The 20,497-nt window shown below is 40.2% G+C and overlaps 1 protein-coding gene and 1 non-coding gene across 2 annotated transcripts; one reads left to right on the top strand and one right to left on the bottom strand.

The window, feature by feature from the left end:
- The first annotated feature begins 11,646 nt into the window (after positions 1–11,646).
- LOC140814705 (NDR1/HIN1-like protein 6) lies at positions 11,647–12,679 on the top strand. The gene has a single exon (XM_073173777.1). The coding sequence runs from the start codon at positions 11,741–11,743 to the stop codon at positions 12,449–12,451; it is 711 nt and encodes a 236-aa protein (XP_073029878.1). The 5' UTR covers positions 11,647–11,740; the 3' UTR covers positions 12,452–12,679.
- A 3,851-nt stretch (positions 12,680–16,530) lies between these two features.
- On the bottom strand, positions 16,531–16,637 carry LOC140815779 (small nucleolar RNA R71). Its single transcript, XR_012114425.1, has one exon. It is a non-coding gene; the product is annotated as a small nucleolar RNA R71 (small nucleolar RNA).
- Positions 16,638–20,497: the final 3,860 nt, after the last annotated feature.

Raw genomic sequence — 20,497 nt, 5'->3', positions numbered from 1 at the left:
CCCAAACATCTGAATTTCGAAACTTGTTGAAATTACATAAAACTTACATCACTTTGTAGCTAGTAGCGAGAGGAGCTCAAAACCGCAGTCGGATTTGAATTTGGATATCTAAATCTTACAAAAACACAAGTAAAGGTATAAAGAATGAAGCTTTTCCTCCCTCTGAAATCTCGATTCCTGTTGCTGAAATGAAGAAAATCGAGGCCAACTTATATATATATGCTGCATGGTTTGAACACATGGCTTGTTCTATGCAATACACGTCTCGCGCATATGCGCGGACACTACTCGCGCATATGCGCGAGACCTACGGGTCTCGGCTGCTTAGCCATTTCACTCCTCGCGCATATACGCCAACTCTCCCCGCGCATATGCGTCAGCGTTACTGGAGGTGCCGCGCATATGCGCGCAGTACCTCGCGCATATGCGCCGAGGCTACTGGACGCCTCGCGCTACGCTGCGCGCATGTGCGCCAATGCTTCGAGTTTTTACATTTCTTTTGTACATTTTGCCTTCCTTTCAAATTCAATAATATACATCTACAATCATCTTAATTATTAACAAATCCGTCTGATTATGATAACTAAATCTTCGAGCCTTACATTTCTCCCCCTCTAAGAAATGATTTCGTCCTCGAAATTGTAGATGATCAATTCAAGTACATACAAAATGCAATACAAGCAAAATTTCATAACTACGTACATCATGTAAATAACTCGGGATGTTTCTGCCTCATGTCTGCCTCTGTTTCCCAAGTCGCTTCCTCGATGCCATGACGACTCCATTGAACTTTTCAAGTGGAATATTCTTCGTTCTGAGTTTCATTTCTTTCCGATCAAGGATCTGTATCGGTTGTTTTACATAGCTCAATGACTGATCAAGTTCAGCTTCGTTAGGTTGAATGACATGAGAAGCATCTGGCATATATCTTCGCAACATTGATACATGGAACACGTCATGTATTCCGGATAGAGAAGGAGGAAGTGCAAGTCGATAAGCTCGATCGCCAATCTTTTCAAGAATCTCGTAAGGACCAATGTATCGAGGAGATAGTTTCCCGCATTTGCCAAATCTTACAACGCCTCTGAAAGGAGAAATCTTTAAGTATACTCTATCTCCTGCCTCAAATACTAACGGTCTACGTCTGATATTGGCATACTTTGCTTGTCGATCTTGTGCTATCTTCATTCTTTTCTGAATAACTTTCACCTTCTCAGTCATGTCACGAATCATGTCTGGCCCAAGTTCTGGTACTTTGGAGATATCATCCCAATATAGCGGAGATCTGCACTTTTTGCCATATAACGCCTCAAACGGTGCCATCTCAATGCTCGTCTGGTAGCTATTATTGTAAGAAAATTCACAAAGAGGTAGGGAATCTTGCCAACCAATGCCAAAATCTAGCACGACGGCTCTCAACATATCCTCTAATATCTGGATAGTCCGCTCTGACTGTCCGTCTGTCTGAGGGTGATAAGCAGTACTCAGGTGTAATGTCGTACCCAAAGCCTGCTGTAAACTGTGCCAGAAGTGAGAAGTGAATCGTGGATCACGATCTGATACGATAGACTTCGGCACTCCATGCAATCTGACTACCTCTCGAATATATATCTCCGCCATCTGATCTTGTCTATACGTCATTCGGTACGGAATGAAACAAGCAGATTTGGTCAGTCTGTCAATAATTACCCAAATCGCATCGCAGCCTTTGGATGATCTAGGTAACTTCGTCACGAAATCCATGGAAATGTGGTCCCATTTCCATTCAGGAATGGCTAAACTCTGAAGTAATCCACCAGGCTTCTTCCTTTCAGCTTTCACCTGTTGGCAGTTCAAACACTTAGACACAAATTCGGCAATGTCTGACTTCATTTGCTTCCACCAGAACTGTGTCTTCAAGTCATTGTACATCTTCCTGCCACCAGGATGAATGCTGAACCGACTACAATTTGCCTCTGTCAGAATCTGCTGTCTCAAATCTGCAACATCTGGCACAACTAGACGGTTATTCACGTACAACACATGATCTCGTACCTGATATTCTGATACATGCCCTGATCTGACCATTTGAATCGATCTCTGCACATTCTGATCGGTTCTTTGTGCTTCCTTGATCCTCATAATCAAATTGGGCTCAACTTGGATCGTAAAAAGTCGTAGTGGCTTACTATCTGTATCAAATTCTAATCCAGATGTACAGCAATTTTCAACTAACTTGTTAACACCTATCGTCGATAAGGACAAAGAACATACCTTACGACTCAAGGCATCTGCTGCTGCATTTGACTTCCCTGGATAATATTTGATTTCACAGTCAAAGTCTTTCAGAAGATCTAGCCATCTACGCTGCCTCATATTCAGTTCTGATTGAGAAAATAGGTACTTTAGGCTCTTGTGATCGGAAAATATCTCAAATTTTTCGCCGTAGAGATAATGACGCCAAATCTTTAATGCAAATACGATAGCCGCCAATTCCAGATCATGAATGGGGTATCGGATCTCGTGTGGCTTCAATTGTCTCGAGGCGTATGCGATCACATGGCCTCGCTGCATAAGAACACATCCCAAACCTCTATGAGAAGCATCACAATATACAACGAAATCACCCATACCTGAGGGTATCGTCAATACTGGAGCACTAGTCAGCCTTTTCTTCAATTCAACAAAGCTAGACTCACACTCCTCTGACCAAACAAATGGTGCATTCTTTTGTGTCAGTTGAGTTATTGGCTTTGCAATACTGGAGAAATCTTTGATAAATCGTCTATAGTATCCGGCTAAGCCCATGAAACTGCGTATTTCTGGTACAGAAGTCGGTCTCGACCAACTGATCACAGTTTCCACTTTACTCGGATCTACAGAAATACCATCTCCTGATATGATATGTCCTAAGAAGACAACTCGATTCAACCAAAACTTACACTTTGACAATTTAGCATACAGTCGCTCGTTTCTCAACGTCTGCAAAACAATTCTGAGATGCTCTGCATGCTCATTTCTGTTCTTTGAATACACCAAAATATCATCGATGAAAACAATGACAAATTCATCCAAATATTTCTGAAACACTTGGTTCATCAAGCCCATAAATACCGCAGGAGCATTGGTTAAACCAAAAGGCATGACAATAAATTCGTAATGTCCATACCTGGTTCGAAATACTGTCTTCGGTATATCTACATCTCGAACTCTGAGCTGATGATACCCAGAACGTAAATCAATCTTAGAATAGACAGAGGATCCCTGCAACTGATCAAATAGATCGTCAATTCTAGGCAAAGGATATTTATTCTTGATCGTTGCCTTATTCAGTTGCCGGTAGTCTATACACAATCGCATGGAACCGTCTTTCTTTCGCACGAACAGCACCGGAGCGCCCCAAGGAGATACACTAGGTCTGATATAACCCTTGGCTAGAAGATCTTCTAACTGTGCTTTCAATTCTTTTAGTTCGATGGGTGCCATCCTATACGGAGCTCTCGAAATAGGGACGGTACCTGGTACAAGATCAATACTAAAATCTACCTCTCGCACTGGAGGTAATCCTGGGATTTCATCTGGAAAAATATCTGCGAATTCCCGTACTACTGGCAGATCCGCCAATGCCGGGCTCGACTTCTGCATATCTACAGCATAAATAAAGAAACCATCTGCTCCTTTTTGTAACAATCTGTTCATAGTAAGAGCCGAAATCAAGGGAATACGAGATCTGGAACCCTTCCCGTAGAATTTCCACTCGTCTGTCATCTCGGGTCTGAATCTGACAATCTTATGGAAACAATCTACAGTGGCTCTATACTTCGTTAGCATGTCAATACCGACTATACAATCAAAATCAGCTAGACCCAATACTATACAATCTAGGTCAATCTCATGCCCCTCAAACTGTAGAATGCAATGTCTAACCGTAGTTACAGATATCAATCCACTTCCCAACGGAGAATTAATAGACACAACATCTAGTAAAGACTCAACAGGCAATGAATGTAACAATGCAAATCGCTCCGAAATGAATGTATGCGATGCACCAGTATCTATCAATATATAAGCAGGATAACCGCAAAGGGAACAGTTCCTGCTATAACATCATCTGGGGCATCCTGTGCTTGCTCCTCTGTCAATGCAAAAACCTGAGCCTGTTGTCGGGGAGGTTGGCTCACGGTCTGGCTACCTCTGCCTCTGGGCTGCGTCTGTGTCTGTGGTGGCTGAAAGGAGTGAACAGATGAAGCTTGCCTCTCAGGCTGAGCTACAGATGCAGATGACCCTGCACCTTGAAATCTCTGTGAGCTTCTCTGGGGACACACTTTGGCGAAGTGCCCCTGTTGTCTACATATGTTACATCTGCCCACTACACCCTGACACTGCTCTGTCGCATGTCTACCCCCACAAGAACTGCAGTAGACACCTGTATACCTGGTACTCTGATCAGAACCACCCTGTCTGGATCCACTGGAGCTTGAAGAACTGCTCCCAGGTCTTTTGAACTGCTTCCCTTTTGCTTTCAACTGATCCTTTCGCCCGCTGCTACTACCGCCACTTTCAAATCTAAGAGGAGGTTGTGCTGGAGGTAGTGGTGGTCTCGGACTCGGAGCAACATACGGAGCACTCCGTTGCCTAAGCAGTCCTGCTTCTGCTCCTTTGGCATGGTTCAAGGCCTCAGCGAAATTGTTGGGTCTTCCAGTATTTACCAACGTAAAGATATCGAGATTTAAGCCGTTTATAAACTGATCTGCTACGGCCTCATCACTACATGAAACGTGAGGGGCAAAGCGAAGCAAAGAAGAAAATTTAGCAACGTACTCTTCAATGTTCAATTGCCCTTGCCTCAGGTTTGCAAATTCAGCGCCTTTATCTTTACGGTAGGATACAGCAAAGAATCGCTGATAGAACTCCGTCTTGAATGCTTTCCATGTAACCTCGGTGCCACGCTGTTCTAGTGCTCTCCTTATATTCACCCACCAATACTTAGCCACGTCTTGCAGTTGATGGCCAATGAGTTTCACTCGCTTCTCGTCACTATATTCCAGAGACTCAAATAACATCTCGATATCCTCCAACCAGCTTTCACATTCAATTGCATTTTCTGTACCCTTTAAAGTCGGGGGTCGGAATGACTGGAATCGCTTTAATAGAGTCTCCATGGGCGTAGCAGTAACATCCATCGTATCTCCGGATGTGCTACCCTGCTCTGGCGCTGGTGGTCGTACTGGCACAACTGCCCTTCTAGGAGGCATGTATCTAATAATCCAACTGATTAGAATACAAGATATACAACTGTCTCAGCCCTCCTCTAGTCAGTTACCTCTGATCTAGAATCGGTTCTGATTCAGTCTTAACCAATACATGCTGTAATCAATCAAATAACAAACAACATGTAATAAGGAAAGCAATAAACATGCTAGCACATCATAGAGCAAGGAAGAAGACTCGATCTACCCCGCTCATTCTATCCTATCTTAGTCTACAGAACCTATGGCTCTGATACCACCTGTTGTGGGGACCCGGGCTCTAATTCTTTTTTTTTCTTGGGATTAAATGGATCATTATTCTAAAATGTGGGTCAATTTTTCGCTTTTACATTTAATCAAATGTAACTAAACAAGCATAAATTCTTTATTTAATTTACAACGTACAAACATAATATACATGTCTTGTTCTTATACAACTAGTGTTTAATCAAACCAACTACTACCTATAAGTAGGACAAAACTAATAAAAAGACCACTAGTCCTCTGCTGCGCCCGTAGTCACCACGCTATCACGATCATCTCTGTCTCGACCCAGATCCTGCCCCACCTGTTGTTATGCACACATACAGACATAACAACAGCCGGAAAACCGGTGAGAACAAATCCCAGTATAAACATGTATACATGCATTAAAACAATCTAAACACATGAAACATGCTAATATGAATATCATTCATATAAAATCATGCAATGCGAATCTAATCATGTCTAGACTCGACTCGACTAGAACTCTAGGGATCCCGTGGTGAATAAGACGATCTATCACCTACCCTCCCAATCGGGGTGACGGTATGTCTTATTCCTAGACTTCGGCCTGATCTGTATCCACATCTACAATAGGGGCGGTGATCTTCCCCTAAGCTGTGATATCGCCGAACATCTAGAAGTCTGGATGATCTCTCAGACTTTCCTATCTTAATGCATGAGTACAAAATCTGTAAACAAGCATGATCATCTTAATGCAATGCAACATGATCTGTAAACAAAGTATAGCAAGATTTGCATACAAGTTCTAGAAACAAATCTATAAACAATCATAATCATATCAAGATATAAATAATGAAACAAGTATGTGATTTTGGTTGGGAAACTCAAATGTGATCTCATTTGAGTCGTAATTCCCCAAACAAAACATGTACTATACCTTTCGTCGCACAATCGCTGTCACGGTCGCCAAACTGAATCTGAAATGGAAATGTTGATATACAATCTATCAATCTCTAATCTAAATCAACACATATCCAAGTCACTACGTGATCTCGATACAATTTGACGGCATAACGACGTAATTCTCGATACCGGTCAATCCAATTCTTAACAGATATCAACACTATCTCATTCTCAATCATTCTCATTCATTATCCAATACAATATCCATCCAAAACAAAATAATTCTGCCCCAATAATTCATAAACCATACTGAAATTCATAGGAAATGCATATGATATCATTTCTTTGATACGTTTACAAATATATCTCATATTCTAATTTCCCAAACATCTGAATTTCGAAACTTGTTGAAATTACATAAAACTTACATCACTTTGTAGCTAGTAGCGAGAGGAGCTCAAAACCGCAGTCGGATTTGAATTTGGATATCTAAATCTTACAAAAACACAAGTAAAGGTATAAAGAATGAAGCTTTTCCTCCCTCTGAAATCTCGATTCCTGTTGCTGAAATGAAGAAAATCGAGGCCAACTTATATATATATGCTGCATGGTTTGAACACATGGCTTGTTCTATGCAATACACGTCTCGCGCATATGCGCGGACACTACTCGCGCATATGCGCGAGACCTACGGGTCTCGGCTGCTTAGCCATTTCACTCCTCGCGCATATACGCCAACTCTCCCCGCGCATATGCGTCAGTGTTACTGGAGGTGCCGCGCATATGCGCGCAGTACCTCGCGCATATGCGCCGAGGCTACTGGACGCCTCGCGCTACGCTGCGCGCATGTGCGCCAATGCTTCGAGTTTTTACATTTCTTTTGTACATTTTGCCTTCCTTTCAAATTCAATAATATACATCTACAATCATCTTAATTATTAACAAATCCGTCTGATTATGATAACTAAATCTTCGAGCCTTACATTTCTCCCCCTCTAAGAAATGATTTCGTCCTCGAAATTGTAGATGATCAATTCAAGTACATACAAAATGCAATACAAGCAAAATTTCATAACTACGTACATCATGTAAATAACTCGGGATGTTTCTGCCTCATGTCTGCCTCTGTTTCCCAAGTCGCTTCCTCGATGCCATGACGACTCCATTGAACTTTTTCAAGTGGAATATTCTTCGTTCTGAGTTTCTTTTCTTTCCGATCAAGGATCTGTATCGGTTGTTCTACATAGCTCAATGACTGATCAAGTTCAGCTTCGTCAGGTTGAATGACATGAGAAGCATCTGGCATATATCTTCGCAACATTGATACATGGAACACGTCATGTATTCCGGATAGAGAAGGAGGAAGTGCAAGTCGATAAGCTCGATCGCCAATCTTTTCAAGAATCTCGTAAGGACCAATGTATCGAGGAGATAGTTTCCCGCGTTTGCCAAATCTTACAACGCCTCTGAAAGGAGAAATCTTGAAGAATACTCTATCTCCTGCCTCAAATACTAACGGTCTACGTCTGATATTGGCATACTTTGCTTGTCGATCTTGTGCTATCTTCATTCTTTTCTGAATAACTTTCACCTTCTCAGTCATGTCACGAATCATGTCTGGCCCAAGTTCTGGTACTTCGGAGATATCATCCCAATATAGCGGAGATCTGCACTTTTTGCCATATAACGCCTCAAACGGTGCCATCTCAATGCTCGTCTGGTAGCTATTATTGTAAGAAAATTCACAAAGAGGTAGGGAATCTTGCCAACCAATGCCAAAATCTAGCACGACGGCTCTCAACATATCCTCTAATGTCTGGATAGTCCGCTCTGACTGTCCGTCTGTCTGAGGGTGATAAGCAGTACTCAGGTGTAATGTCGTACCCAAAGCCTGCTGTAAACTGTGCCAGAAGTGAGAAGTGAATCGTGGATCACGATCTGATACGATAGACTTCGGCACTCCATGCAATCTGACTACCTCTCGAATATATATCTCCGCCATCTGATCTTGTCTATACGTCATTCGGTACGGAATGAAACAAGCAGATTTGGTCAGTCTGTCAATAATGACCCAAATCGCATCGCAGCCTTTGGATGATCTAGGTAACTTCGTCACGAAATCCATGGAAATGTGGTCCCATTTCCATTCAGGAATGGCTAAACTCTGAAGTAATCCACCAGGCTTCTTCCTTTCAGCTTTCACCTGTTGGCAGTTCAAACACTTAGACACAAATTCGGCAATGTCTGACTTCATTTGCTTCCACCAGAACTGTGTCTTCAAGTCATTGTACATCTTCCTGCCACCAGGATGAATGCTGAACCGACTACAATGTGCCTCTGTCAGAATCTGCTGTCTCAAATCTGCAACATCTGGCACAACTAGACGGTTATTCACGTACAACACATGATCTCGTACCTGATATTCTGATACATGCCCTGATCTGACCATTTGAATCGATCTCTGCACATTCTGATCGGTTCTTTGTGCTTCCTTGATCCTCATAATCAAATTGGGCTCAACTTGGATCGTAAAAAGTCGTAGTGGCTTACTATCTGTATCAAATTCTAATCCAGATGTACAGCAATTTTCAACTAACTTGTTAACACCTATCGTCGATAAGGACAAAGAACATACCTTACGACTCAAGGCATCTGATGCTGCATTTGACTTCCCTGGATAATATTTGATTTCACAGTCAAAGTCTTTCAGAAGATCTAGCCATCTACGCTGCCTCATATTCAGTTCTGATTGAGAAAATAGGTACTTTAGGCTCTTGTGATCGGAAAATATCTCAAATTTTTCGCCGTAGAGATAATGACGCCAAATCTTTAATGCAAATACGATAGCCGCCAATTCCAGATCATGAATGGGGTATCGGATCTCGTGTGGCTTCAATTGTCTCGAGGCGTATGCGATCACATGGCCTCGCTGCATAAGAACACATCCCAAACCTCTATGAGAAGCATCACAATATACAACGAAATCACCCGTACCTGAGGGTATCGTCAATACTGGAGCACTAGTCAGCCTTTTCTTCAATTCAACAAAGCTAGACTCACACTCCTCTGACCAAACAAATGGTGCATTCTTTTGTGTCAGTTGAGTTATTGGCTTTGCAATACTGGAGAAATCTTTGATAAATCGTCTATAGTATCCGGCTAAGCCCATGAAACTGCGTATTTCTGGTACAGAAGTCGGTCTCGACCAACTGATCACAGTTTTCACTTTACTCGGATCTACAGAAATACCATCTCCTGATATGATATGTCCTAAGAAGACAACTCGATTCAACCAAAACTCACACTTTGACAATTTAGCATACAGTCGCTCGTTTCTCAACGTCTGCAAAACAATTCTGAGATGCTCTGCATGCTCATTTCTGTTCTTTGAATACACCAAAATATCATCGATGAAAACAATGACAAATTCATCCAAATATTTCTGAAACACTTGGTTCATCAAGCCCATAAATACCGCAGGAGCATTGGTTAATTTAGGAATCTATCTATAAGATATAGTGCAATTACCTTGGATTAGATTTCGATTCCTATTAAACTCTAGTTTTCCTTGTTTATAGGTGGGAAGGATCTATGAAGATCTAGGTCAAAAAGTGACTATATATATAAGTGGGTTAATTATCAATAAAAAGGTGGAGAGAAGCAGGAAGATATTCTGACGGCTACAGGAGCTTTGCTGAAATATATTCACTTTTGAAGATTTGCACAAGGAGCAAGAGTGGTCCGTCTACCTCGAGACTTTGTTGCTGATTGGTGTTGCCAACATTCAAGAACAACACTGACTCAGAGTTTTGATTCGAAGAGTTGCTTTGTTTAATTTTAAGCAACACGCTTTTTTTTTCATTCATCTAGTATTTTTTTTAGTGTTTGATGCATGTTATTTCCTTGGAGTGTCGATGAATTTAGTTTTGTTACTTTCACTAGTGTGATTTTGATGTAAACGATTTACATAATTTTTCTAGTGAAATTTTTGCCATGAAGCGTCGCACAAGTCTTTGTACTTGTGCAAAATTTAATCCAAGTGTTTATTTATTAAAGTTATATCCGTGTTAGATAATAAATTTTCGATGCCGTGTTGTATGCTGGTGTTGTCAACACCGAGCACAACACCCAATTCTGCTATACTAGTTTTAAAATATCTATTTCCTGTTAATTTATACGCAATAATTCTTTCACATTAATTGCTAACATTTAAATAATATTGATAGCTTTGTCATGTGAAATCCTATAAGTTTAGAAAAACCGAGGAAATTACTTAACTATAGTGACAAAAATGCGTATAATCCTTTGAAAATGTATTTATTATATCCAAGAATAATATATAGAATAGTATATCTTGGGGCATGAAAATAAAATTAAAAAATGAATCTTAAAATAAATGTTAAATTGGAAGTTGTTAAAATATTTTTTTTAATAATAATTACAAATAAATACTAATGTTTTTTATATAAAGGTTGGGAAAACATTTTTTGAAAATGTAAAAGAGATACCCTATAGTTTGGAAAAAATTTGTTTCCAACAATTAATATAACATTTCATGTTACATTAACAATTGATTATCTTGTGTCAAATTAAATATGTTAAAAAAACTACCGCACCGATGAAAACTCAATATGTGGTAATTTATTGTTAGAGTAACAGGGAATGTTACAGCAATTGAAACATATGATTTTTTCCTCTATAGTTTTGTTTGTGAAATTAATTAAGGGAAAATAAAGTCCAATTCATCCTCTATGTTTTCCGATTTTAAGTTTTGGTCTTTTAAATAAACAAAATTGCGTATTGATCCTATAACTTAGGTTTATTTTTCTTCTAGTCCTACTTCTCCGGAGTTATAACATGGTACCGAAAAATGTTGTTATGATACTGTAAAATATTTACATGGCACAGGGAATGTGGTACTTGAAAATGTTAACATGTCGGATACCAAATCAACGCCCTAATGAAATAGTACCAAAAGCCAAAAATATAAAAAAATAATTAACTTACATGACCAAGACTCGATTTTGATTGCTTAAAAGGACCAAAACGAAAACATAAGTCACGTACAATAAACTTAACTAGTGGGGTTTAATATATTTATGCCAAAAAATATCTATGATGATTCTGGGAATATTAATATAAATATCGATCCCGAAATTTTGGACCAGTCCTACAATACATATATCTCTCCCAACCACACATATATAACCAATTAACCACTCACCAACCAAAGCAGCAATTTTATAATTCGAACCAATATTCTGACAAAATTAGAGGAGGAAAATTTTAAAAAAAACATCTCCACCCTTCTCCCACTATTCCAATGGTGCTCATGCATCTTCTAAACAATCCTTATTTTTAATGCATCATATTCTTTCACCATGAATGGCCCTCCACCACCCTATGTCATGCTTGAGGGAAGCCGACACGGCAGCAGCAGCGATGTCCAACCTCCTCCGTATCGACGCAACGTCCCCCGCTACCATTCAAATTACCACAAAAGATCAAGTGGGAAAAGCTGCCTTAGGTGCATTTGCTGCTGCTGTGGTTGCCATTTCCTCTTCATCATCATCCTAGCAGCTCTTTCCTTCTATTTCTACGTGGTCTACGAGCCGATAATTCCGTCATACACGGTACAGAATCTTGAGGTTAAATCCTTTGATGTCCAGCCAGATTTTAGCCTCAACACTGAGTTTCTTCTCGCAGTGAAAGCTGATAATCCTAACACAAACATTGGGTTTACCTATGGGAAAGAAAGCTCGGTTGCGGTCACATATTCGGATGCCGATCTTTGCACTGGAAAGCTGCCTAGCTTCCACCAGGGACACAAAAACACGACTATAATGAAAATCAATTTGAAAGGGAAGAGTGAGTTCGGATCAGGCCTGCAGGAGGCGTTGGCGGATAGTCGAAAACACGGCAAGATTCCATTGCTTGTGGAGGTAAAAGTACCTATAACTGTGGTGGTGGGAGATTTTCCCCTGAGGGAGTTCAAGGTCCTTGTTAACTGTTCTTTGGTTGTGGACAACTTAGCTCCGGACAAGAAAATGGGAATCTTATCCAAGAATACAACGTTCGATTTCGAGTTTTAAGATTCCAAGAACAAAAATAAGTACAGATCAAGGGTTTTTATTTTTATTACTGATCTATGATTATATATATATGCACACACAAAACTAACCTTGAGGTGTTCTGTATCGGATTACTTTCTGTTGTTTCTAGGAGGATTGATAGTTGATTTTCTCTTACGAGAGAATCAGATTTTTATCAGAGATTAAGGGCATGTAGAGATTGTATGATATCTTGATTAAGTTCTTTGATTTTCTTTTGTCTTGCCACGCTGAATTAACGTATAGGGAACAATTTGTGAATAGAATTTTATAATCCTTTAATTTATATGTTCCTTGGAGACGCCTTCAAGGGCTTTGTTTAAAAATTATTGCATTTTAGCCTCTTTTTTTTTTACAAAATATAGCCATACAAATTAAATCCACTGGTTTAGCGATTGTCCGTTAAATTTGGTTTGGGCTTGTTAGAGTAGTTGCCCGACAAGCAAACTTGTGACTCCGGCTTTATTGCCTCCAACGTAAAACAATCTTTATTTTAATAATATTTTAAAATTTTATTTGATTATGGTATTATACTTTATCTGTATACCCATGCAATCAGCATAGATAAAGTTCTTGATTATACTTTAATACAAATGAATCGTAATTCAATGTTGAAACTCATTTGTTAATACTGTATAATCTAAATTTGTTTCTAGTCGATTAAGCCGCCTAAAACATGGATAAAGGTCGTTTGAGCTCGAGACTAGCATCTGTGATCATGTTGTGTACCGCGTTTCTTGGTAAGGGCATAGAGATGTCCAAAACTCTTCCCTTCGAACTTTCCAACCGGTTATCATTCATCGAAAGGTTAAGTCCGTGGTTGTGATTGTACACTATTAGTCCTTATGACCCTGGACAACACTGAGGCTCTATATGCTAGGGCTGTGCTTTGACTCTTTAAAGACCCCAGGAGGGTCATCAAGTGACGAGATTGGGTAAGGTTGTGACACATGTAGGAGCCAGTGCATTGTAGTCGGGGATTCACCGCTCACCTATGGGTGTGGATATCCTATGTGATCTGATAAAATAGTTGTGCGTGGAATCTCTGGCCAGAGTATGAGATGTACGTTGGAGAAGGAGTTCTCCAATGGTACATGCGATGCCACTATTATATGTATCACATAGTTATCGAATTAATATGCAACCCTCGATGAACCAATGGTTACAGATTCGATCGGGATATATGAGATGAAGGGACCGTACTGTACGTTAATCATAATCGACTGGTTCTTGCTGGCACTATCAGTGATACCTAGGGGATCATGGGGCTATGCTACTGGACGCTTTTACCATGATCCGATGGGTGCAATCAGAAATGAGTTCTGACATTCTTGATCAAGGAGTTGATGAAAAGAATGAAGTTAACTAGGTTAAACCCGAATAAGAATAAATGTTATTCTGAATCAAATGGAGATGTGAACCCACACAGCTAGCTGTATCCCTGAACCATTGAGGATCACACAAGTATCGGACTCTATGTTCCCGTTGAGATAGTCAAATTTCAAAGTATTGGAATTTGGCGACTATTTGATGGAGATCAAACAAGAAACTTATCAAGGAATTTATGAGCTGATTCCATAGAATGGAAGAAATGGAAGTTAGCATAATTGCTAAATAAGGAATGAGAGTGGAACTGCCTGTTCTGTGAAGGAGTACAGTAGAACTGGCAGGTCCAATATGGTAAGTTAAAATTTTGATCTTCGAGATTTTCGATTTTCATTAAATGAACAAGACTTGTATCCTTGATATATCGGCGCTCTCGGATCGTCGATCGAGATTATAATGAGTTCGGAATCATTTATTTTGTGAGTTGAAAATTTACTAATTAAATAATTGTGCTAGTAGTGGTGACTACTAACATGCACATATTCTCATAAATATTCTAGAGGAGTCTAGAATTAAATTAACTAAGGAGTTGGTTTATGATAGGACTCGTTTTTACGTGTTTTTAGTGTTGGTTTTGAGTCGCATTCATGCATCATATTAGTTTGTTTAGTTTAATTTAGCATTCATTTAGCATTATTTAGCATTTGGCTGATCTCGTGTATTTTTTGGTGGTTTTGTAGGAAGTGGACCAAAAAGTGGGATTTTATTTGCATAGCATCGAAGAGGTCTCGCTAGGGCGGTCAAAAGTGACCGCCCCAGCGAGCATATTGGCCCAGCCGAGGAGTTTCTGCGCGAGTCCTTCGCTAGGGCGGTCAAAAATGACCGCCCCAGCGAATCCATCGATGTGAACGAGAATATTTTGCGCGAAGCTCTCGCTAGGGCGGTCAAAAGTGACCGCCCCAGCGAGACCAAAGACACGGCCAGGAATTTTAATTCGAGAATCACTCGCCCCAGCGGACAATCTTGACCGCCCTAGCGAGCGACGCAAACCGGGAAGATTTGTTTCCAAGTTTTGTGGACTCTATCTTAGACCATAACCTAATACACGAGAGAGGCGCCGATTGAGAGACTATTCTGATATTTTCCATCATTTTTCTTGGGAGGAAGGCTAGTAGCAAGAGAGACTTTCGAAGAACTCGAGAATTCCAAGCGTCGCAGCCTTCATCCGTCGTCATATTTTAGTATTTTCATATTCAGTGTTTTATTTCTTGCATAGATTGTTGATTTTTATTATGAATTTTGTTGGCTAAACTCTATATTTGTTGGGATTTGAGGGGATCCTACCCCGTACTCGTTGTTTAACATTATTTATCGACATTTTTATGAGTGATTTGTTTATGCTTTTGTGTTTTCTTATTTCAATTGAAGTCTAGCTAACTTCCTTTGATTATTTCATGTTGTTAATGATTTCGATAGAATAATTGACAATAGGATCGAATAGCATAGACCACGGATTTACAATTTTAGTAGATATACGGAATTGGGTACGTGTCGATAGTGATAATTCACCCGGATGAAAGCTAGCGGATTCCATAGAACGTAATGCAATCGTGAACTGTTAAATAATTGAGGATACTTGATTACTGCATGTTTATGATTAGTATTAATATAGCTCGACAGAGTATATTAATTAGTCTAGGGAATTCCGTCGAATGCACGAGTAAAAGTCGAGTATAATTACTTGAACACGAGCGGTAGGTGAACTGATAATTCCCAACAAATTCGCTTCTCATTTTATTTACATCCAATTTAATCATTGACTTCTTGATTATTTGTTCTTGCATTTTAATCATTTTAGTTATTAAATTCACTTTAGTTTAATCACCAACTCAATCTATCGTTGCTAAAGAAATTGAAGTGAAAATAAGAATATTGTAACGCAGTCCTTGTGGATCGATACTCGTATTCACTTACGTTTATTATAACTTGACTATCGTGCACTTGCGATATTTTAAATCGAGCTTTCATTTATAAAACAAATTTTGGAACTATTCAATGTGCAAGTTTTGCTCGATCAAGTTTTTGGCGCCGTTGCCGGGGACTGTTGATTCACAATTTTTCTATTTTTCATTTAAATTCTTTAGTATTATTTATTTTATTGTTAGTTGATACTCCTATTCTGTTGCAGATTTTTCTTGTGGTGCATGCGAAGATCACTCGAAGTTAAGCTTGAGCCTTTTGACCCTGAGATCGAACGCACTGCTAGACGCCGAAGACAACAGCAAAGACTCAAGGAACAAATGGAGAGGCACGAACAAGAGCAGGAGGCGGACCGCCAAAATGAGAGACGGATTGAGATGCCACGCCGTATACCGATGATGGATTATGCACAACCGTCTCTTGATGGAGCACGTCCAAGCATCGTGAGACCAGTCATCCGAGCTAACCAGTTTGAGATCAAGCCAGCTATCATTCAGATGATTCAAAACACTGTTCAATTTAGGGGAAGTGCACTTGACGACCCTAATTCTCATATAGCTGATTTTCTTGAAATTTGCGATACATTTAAGTTTAATGCTGTGTCTGATGATGCTGTTCGTTTGCGTTTATTTCCATTTTCACTAAGAGATAAAGCTAAGGCGTGGTTAAACTGTTTGCGTGTAGGGTCTATCACTACATGGGAGGATATGGCGAAGGCATTCCTGATCAAGTACTTTCCTCCGTCGAAGACTATGAAGCTGAGAGCCGACATTACTACTTTTGCTCAATATGAGCTTGAGTCACTTTACGAGGCGTGGGAGCGATACAAGGATTTATTGAGGAGATGTCCACACCATGAGCTACCTCTTGGGTTAGTTGTTCAAACTTTTTACTACGGTCTGCTTACTCCTAACCGTACCATGATAGATGCTGCTGCCTGTGGTAACTTGCTGAGAAAAACGGCTGAGGAAGGATATGAATTATTGGAGGAGATGGCTGCTAGTAGCTATCATCCTCATTCTGATAGGCAGAAACGAGGTGCTGGAGTTAATCAAGTTACTGATTTGTCTGCGGTGTCAGCACAGTTAGAGGCTTTGAACAGAAAGATTGATGGGATGAGTGCGAGTGGATCGGCTATGCGTCTGCAAGAGATTTTCTGTGATAAGTGTGGAGGTGAGCATGACGTGCAGGATTGCCAAGATGGCAATCCATTCTATGTGCCTGAGGGAGCAAAACACGTGGGATTCCAGAACCGTCCTAGAAATGACCCTTATTCAAACTCTTATAATCCGGGATGGAGGAATCACCCAAACTTTTCGTGGGGAGGTCAAAACAACCAAAACCGCCAACAAAGAGGTCCACCACATGGGATGCACCAAGGATTCAAGCCAGAACCGCCTAGGGAGGAGAAGTCAAATTTAGAGCAAATGATGACTAAATTTATTTCAGCAACCGAGACGAGATTTCAGAATCAGGATGCATCCATAAAGGGGTTAGAGAATCAAATTGGGCAGTTGGCTAAGTTAATTGCTAATAGGGAGCAAGGAACTTTGCCAAGCAACACGGAGACTAACCCGAGAGAGCAAGTGAAAGCTGTGGAATTGCGTAGTGGAAGAGCACTCGAGTCTAATGAGGAAAGGACCAAGCATGTTGAGGATGAGGTGGAACATCAAGGAGGTAAGTCTTCTAACTCTACATTTACACCTACTGCACCGAATGAAATTGTTATCCCTCCACCTTTCCCCGCAGCAATGAAGAAAGCTAAGTTAGATGCACAATTTGGTAAATTTCTTGAGGTATTCAAAAAACTGCATATTAACATTCCTTTTGCTGATGCCTTATTGAATATGCCAAGTTATGCAAAATTCTTGAAAGATATCTTGGCGAATAAGCGGAAGCTAGAAGATCATATGACTGTGAACTTGACTGAAAATTGCTCCGCTTTAGTTCAAAATAAGATGCCTCCAAAGCAAAAAGATCCAGGGAGTTTCTCTATACCTTGCATTATTGGTGATATTAATTTTCATAAAGCTCTATGTGATCTTGGTGCGAGTATTAATTTGATGCCCTATTCTGTGTTTAGGAGACTGGGATTGGGTGAACCCAAGCCAACTAGGATGTCATTGTAGCTGGCTGACAGATCTGTCAAGTATCCACGTGGGATTATCGAAGATGTTTTGGTGAAAGTGGATAAGTTTATTTTTCCTGCAGATTTTGTAGTACTTGACATGGAGGAAGATTTAGAGATGCCTTTAATCCTAGGGAGACCATTTCTGGCTACAGGGAAAGCACTGATTGATGTTGACGAGGGAAAATTGAGACTGAGAGTTGGAGAAGAAGAAATTATTTTTGATGTCTTTAATACTCTCAAGCACACAATGCACAATGATAGTTGTTTTCGTGTTAATGTCTTAGATTCTCTCGTTTGTGATTTTGTGCAGGATGGATTGCAAGAACCATTGGAGGCCACTCTCACTACGGAAAAGCAGGAGGACGAGTTAGACGAGGAAAAGATGGAGATGGTAGCTCACTTGAATGCCATTCCACCTTGGAGAAAGCAAGTGAGGCTTCGACTAGAGGAATTGGGAGACAGAAAAGATTTAATGCCTCAAAAGTCGAGCCTAGAGGAGCCACCTACTTTGGAGCTCAAACCACTACCTCCACATCTCAAGTACGTATATCTAGGAGAAAATAATAAACTGCCTGTTATTATTTCTTCTTCTTTGACAGATGATATGGAGAGTAAGCTCTTAGAAGTCCTTAAGGAGCATAGAGGAGCATTCGCTTGGAAAGTTGCGGACATCAAGGGGATAAGTCCTTCGATCTGCATGCACAAAATTCTGATGGAGGATAAATACTCACCTCTAGCACAACCTCAAAAGAGACTCAATCCAAAGATGAAGGAGGTCGTAAAAGCTGAAACGATCAAACTTCTGGATGCAGGTATTATCTATCCTATCTCTGATAGTGCGTGGGTAAGTCCTGTGCAATGTGTGCCTAAAAAGGGTGGGATTACTGTTATTACCAATGAAAAAAATGAGTTGATTCCCACTAGAACTGTTACGGGTTGGCGTGTGTGCATGGATTATAGGAAATTAAATGATGCAACCCGTAAAGATCACTTCCCCCTGCCATTTATTGATCAAATGATTGAACGATTAGCCGGTCATGAATTTTACTGTTTTTTGGATGGATATTCGGGATACAATCAAATCACAATTGCACCTGAGGACCAAGAGAAAACTACTTTCACTTGCCCTTATGGTACTTTTGCGTTTAGACGTATGCCCTTTGGTCTATGCAATGCACCTGCTACATTTCAAATATGCATGACCGCTATTTTTCATGACATGATTGAGAATTTTCTTGAAGTTTTTATGGATGACTTCTCCATTTTTGGCTCTTCGTTTAATGAATGTCTAGAAAATTTGAACTTGGTGCTTATTAGATGTGAAGAGAGCAATTTGGTGTTAAATTGGGAGAAGTGTCATTTCATGGTGCAAGAGGGGATTGTGTTAGGGCACAAGGTGTCAGAAAATGGAATGGAGGTCGACAAAGCCAAGGTGGAAGTAATCAAAAATCTACCACCTCCGTCATCAATCAAGGGAGTCCGCAGTTTCTTGGGGCATGCTGGTTTTTATAGGCGTTTCATTAAAGATTTTTCTAAAATTGCTAAGCCCTTGTCCTCTCTATTGATGAAAGATGTTGAGTTTAATTTTGATTCTACTTGTCTGCAGGCATTCGAGATACTCAAGGAGAGTTTGGTGACAGCTCCTGTTCTGACTGCCCCTGATTGGGAGCTACCGTTTGAGGTGATGTGCGATGCTAGTGATACAGCTGTTGGTGCGGTGCTGGGTCAAAGGAAGAACAAGGTATTTCATACCATCTACTACGCAAGTAAGACTTTAAATGATGCTCAATTGAATTACGCTACTACTGAAAAGGAATTACTTGCTATAGTATTTTCTTTCGAGAAATTTCATTCATATCTTGTTCTGTCTAAAGTGATTGTGTATACAGATCATTCTGCCCTAAAATACTTGCTTGCTAAGAAAGATGCGAAACCTAGGTTAATTAGGTGGATTTTACTATTGCAAGAATTTGATCTCGAGATTCGAGATAAAAAGGGTGTAGAAAATGTGGTTGCTGATCATCTGTCTAGGCTTGAGGATGTTAGAATTAATGGCGTTGATGCTGATATAGATGACTGGTTCCCTGATGAGCAATTGTTTGAGGTGAATGCGTGCCCTTGGTATGCCAATTTTGCCAATTTTCTTGTCACCGGCACACCCCCCCCCAAATTTATCATTTCACCAAAGAAAGAAATTCTTTTCTGACGTGAAATATTATTTTTGGGAGGAACCGTTTTTGTTTAAAATCTGTGCAGATGCCATGATAAGGAGATGTGTAGCGGAGGAGGAAACCAGTCAAATTCTGAACCACTGCCATGACCGTGAGGTAGGTGGTCACTTTGGACCCATACGGACGGCATCTAAGGTACTTGAATGTGGCTTCTATTGGCCAACTCTTTTTAAGGATGCTCGTTTGTATGTTCTCAATTGTGATAGATGCCAACGCACAGGTAATATTTCCAACCGTCATGAGATGCCTTTGAATAATATTATTGAGTGTGAAATATTTGATGTGTGGGGGATTGATTTTATGGGTCCTTTTCCTGCTTCTTTTGGAAAGAAATTTATTTTGGTGGCAGTGGAGTATGTG

The sequence above is a fragment of the Primulina eburnea genome, chromosome 15 (genome assembly GCF_022965805.1).
Source record: "Primulina eburnea isolate SZY01 chromosome 15, ASM2296580v1, whole genome shotgun sequence".
Classification (NCBI taxonomy): Eukaryota; Viridiplantae; Streptophyta; class Magnoliopsida; order Lamiales; family Gesneriaceae; genus Primulina; species Primulina eburnea.
This window is presented reverse-complemented; position numbering and strand designations above follow the sequence as displayed.

Coding starts and splice junctions, on each gene's coding strand:
- LOC140814705 (XM_073173777.1), top strand. CDS start 11,741: ATGAATGGCCCTCCACCACCCTATGTCATGCTTGAGGGAAGCCGACAC.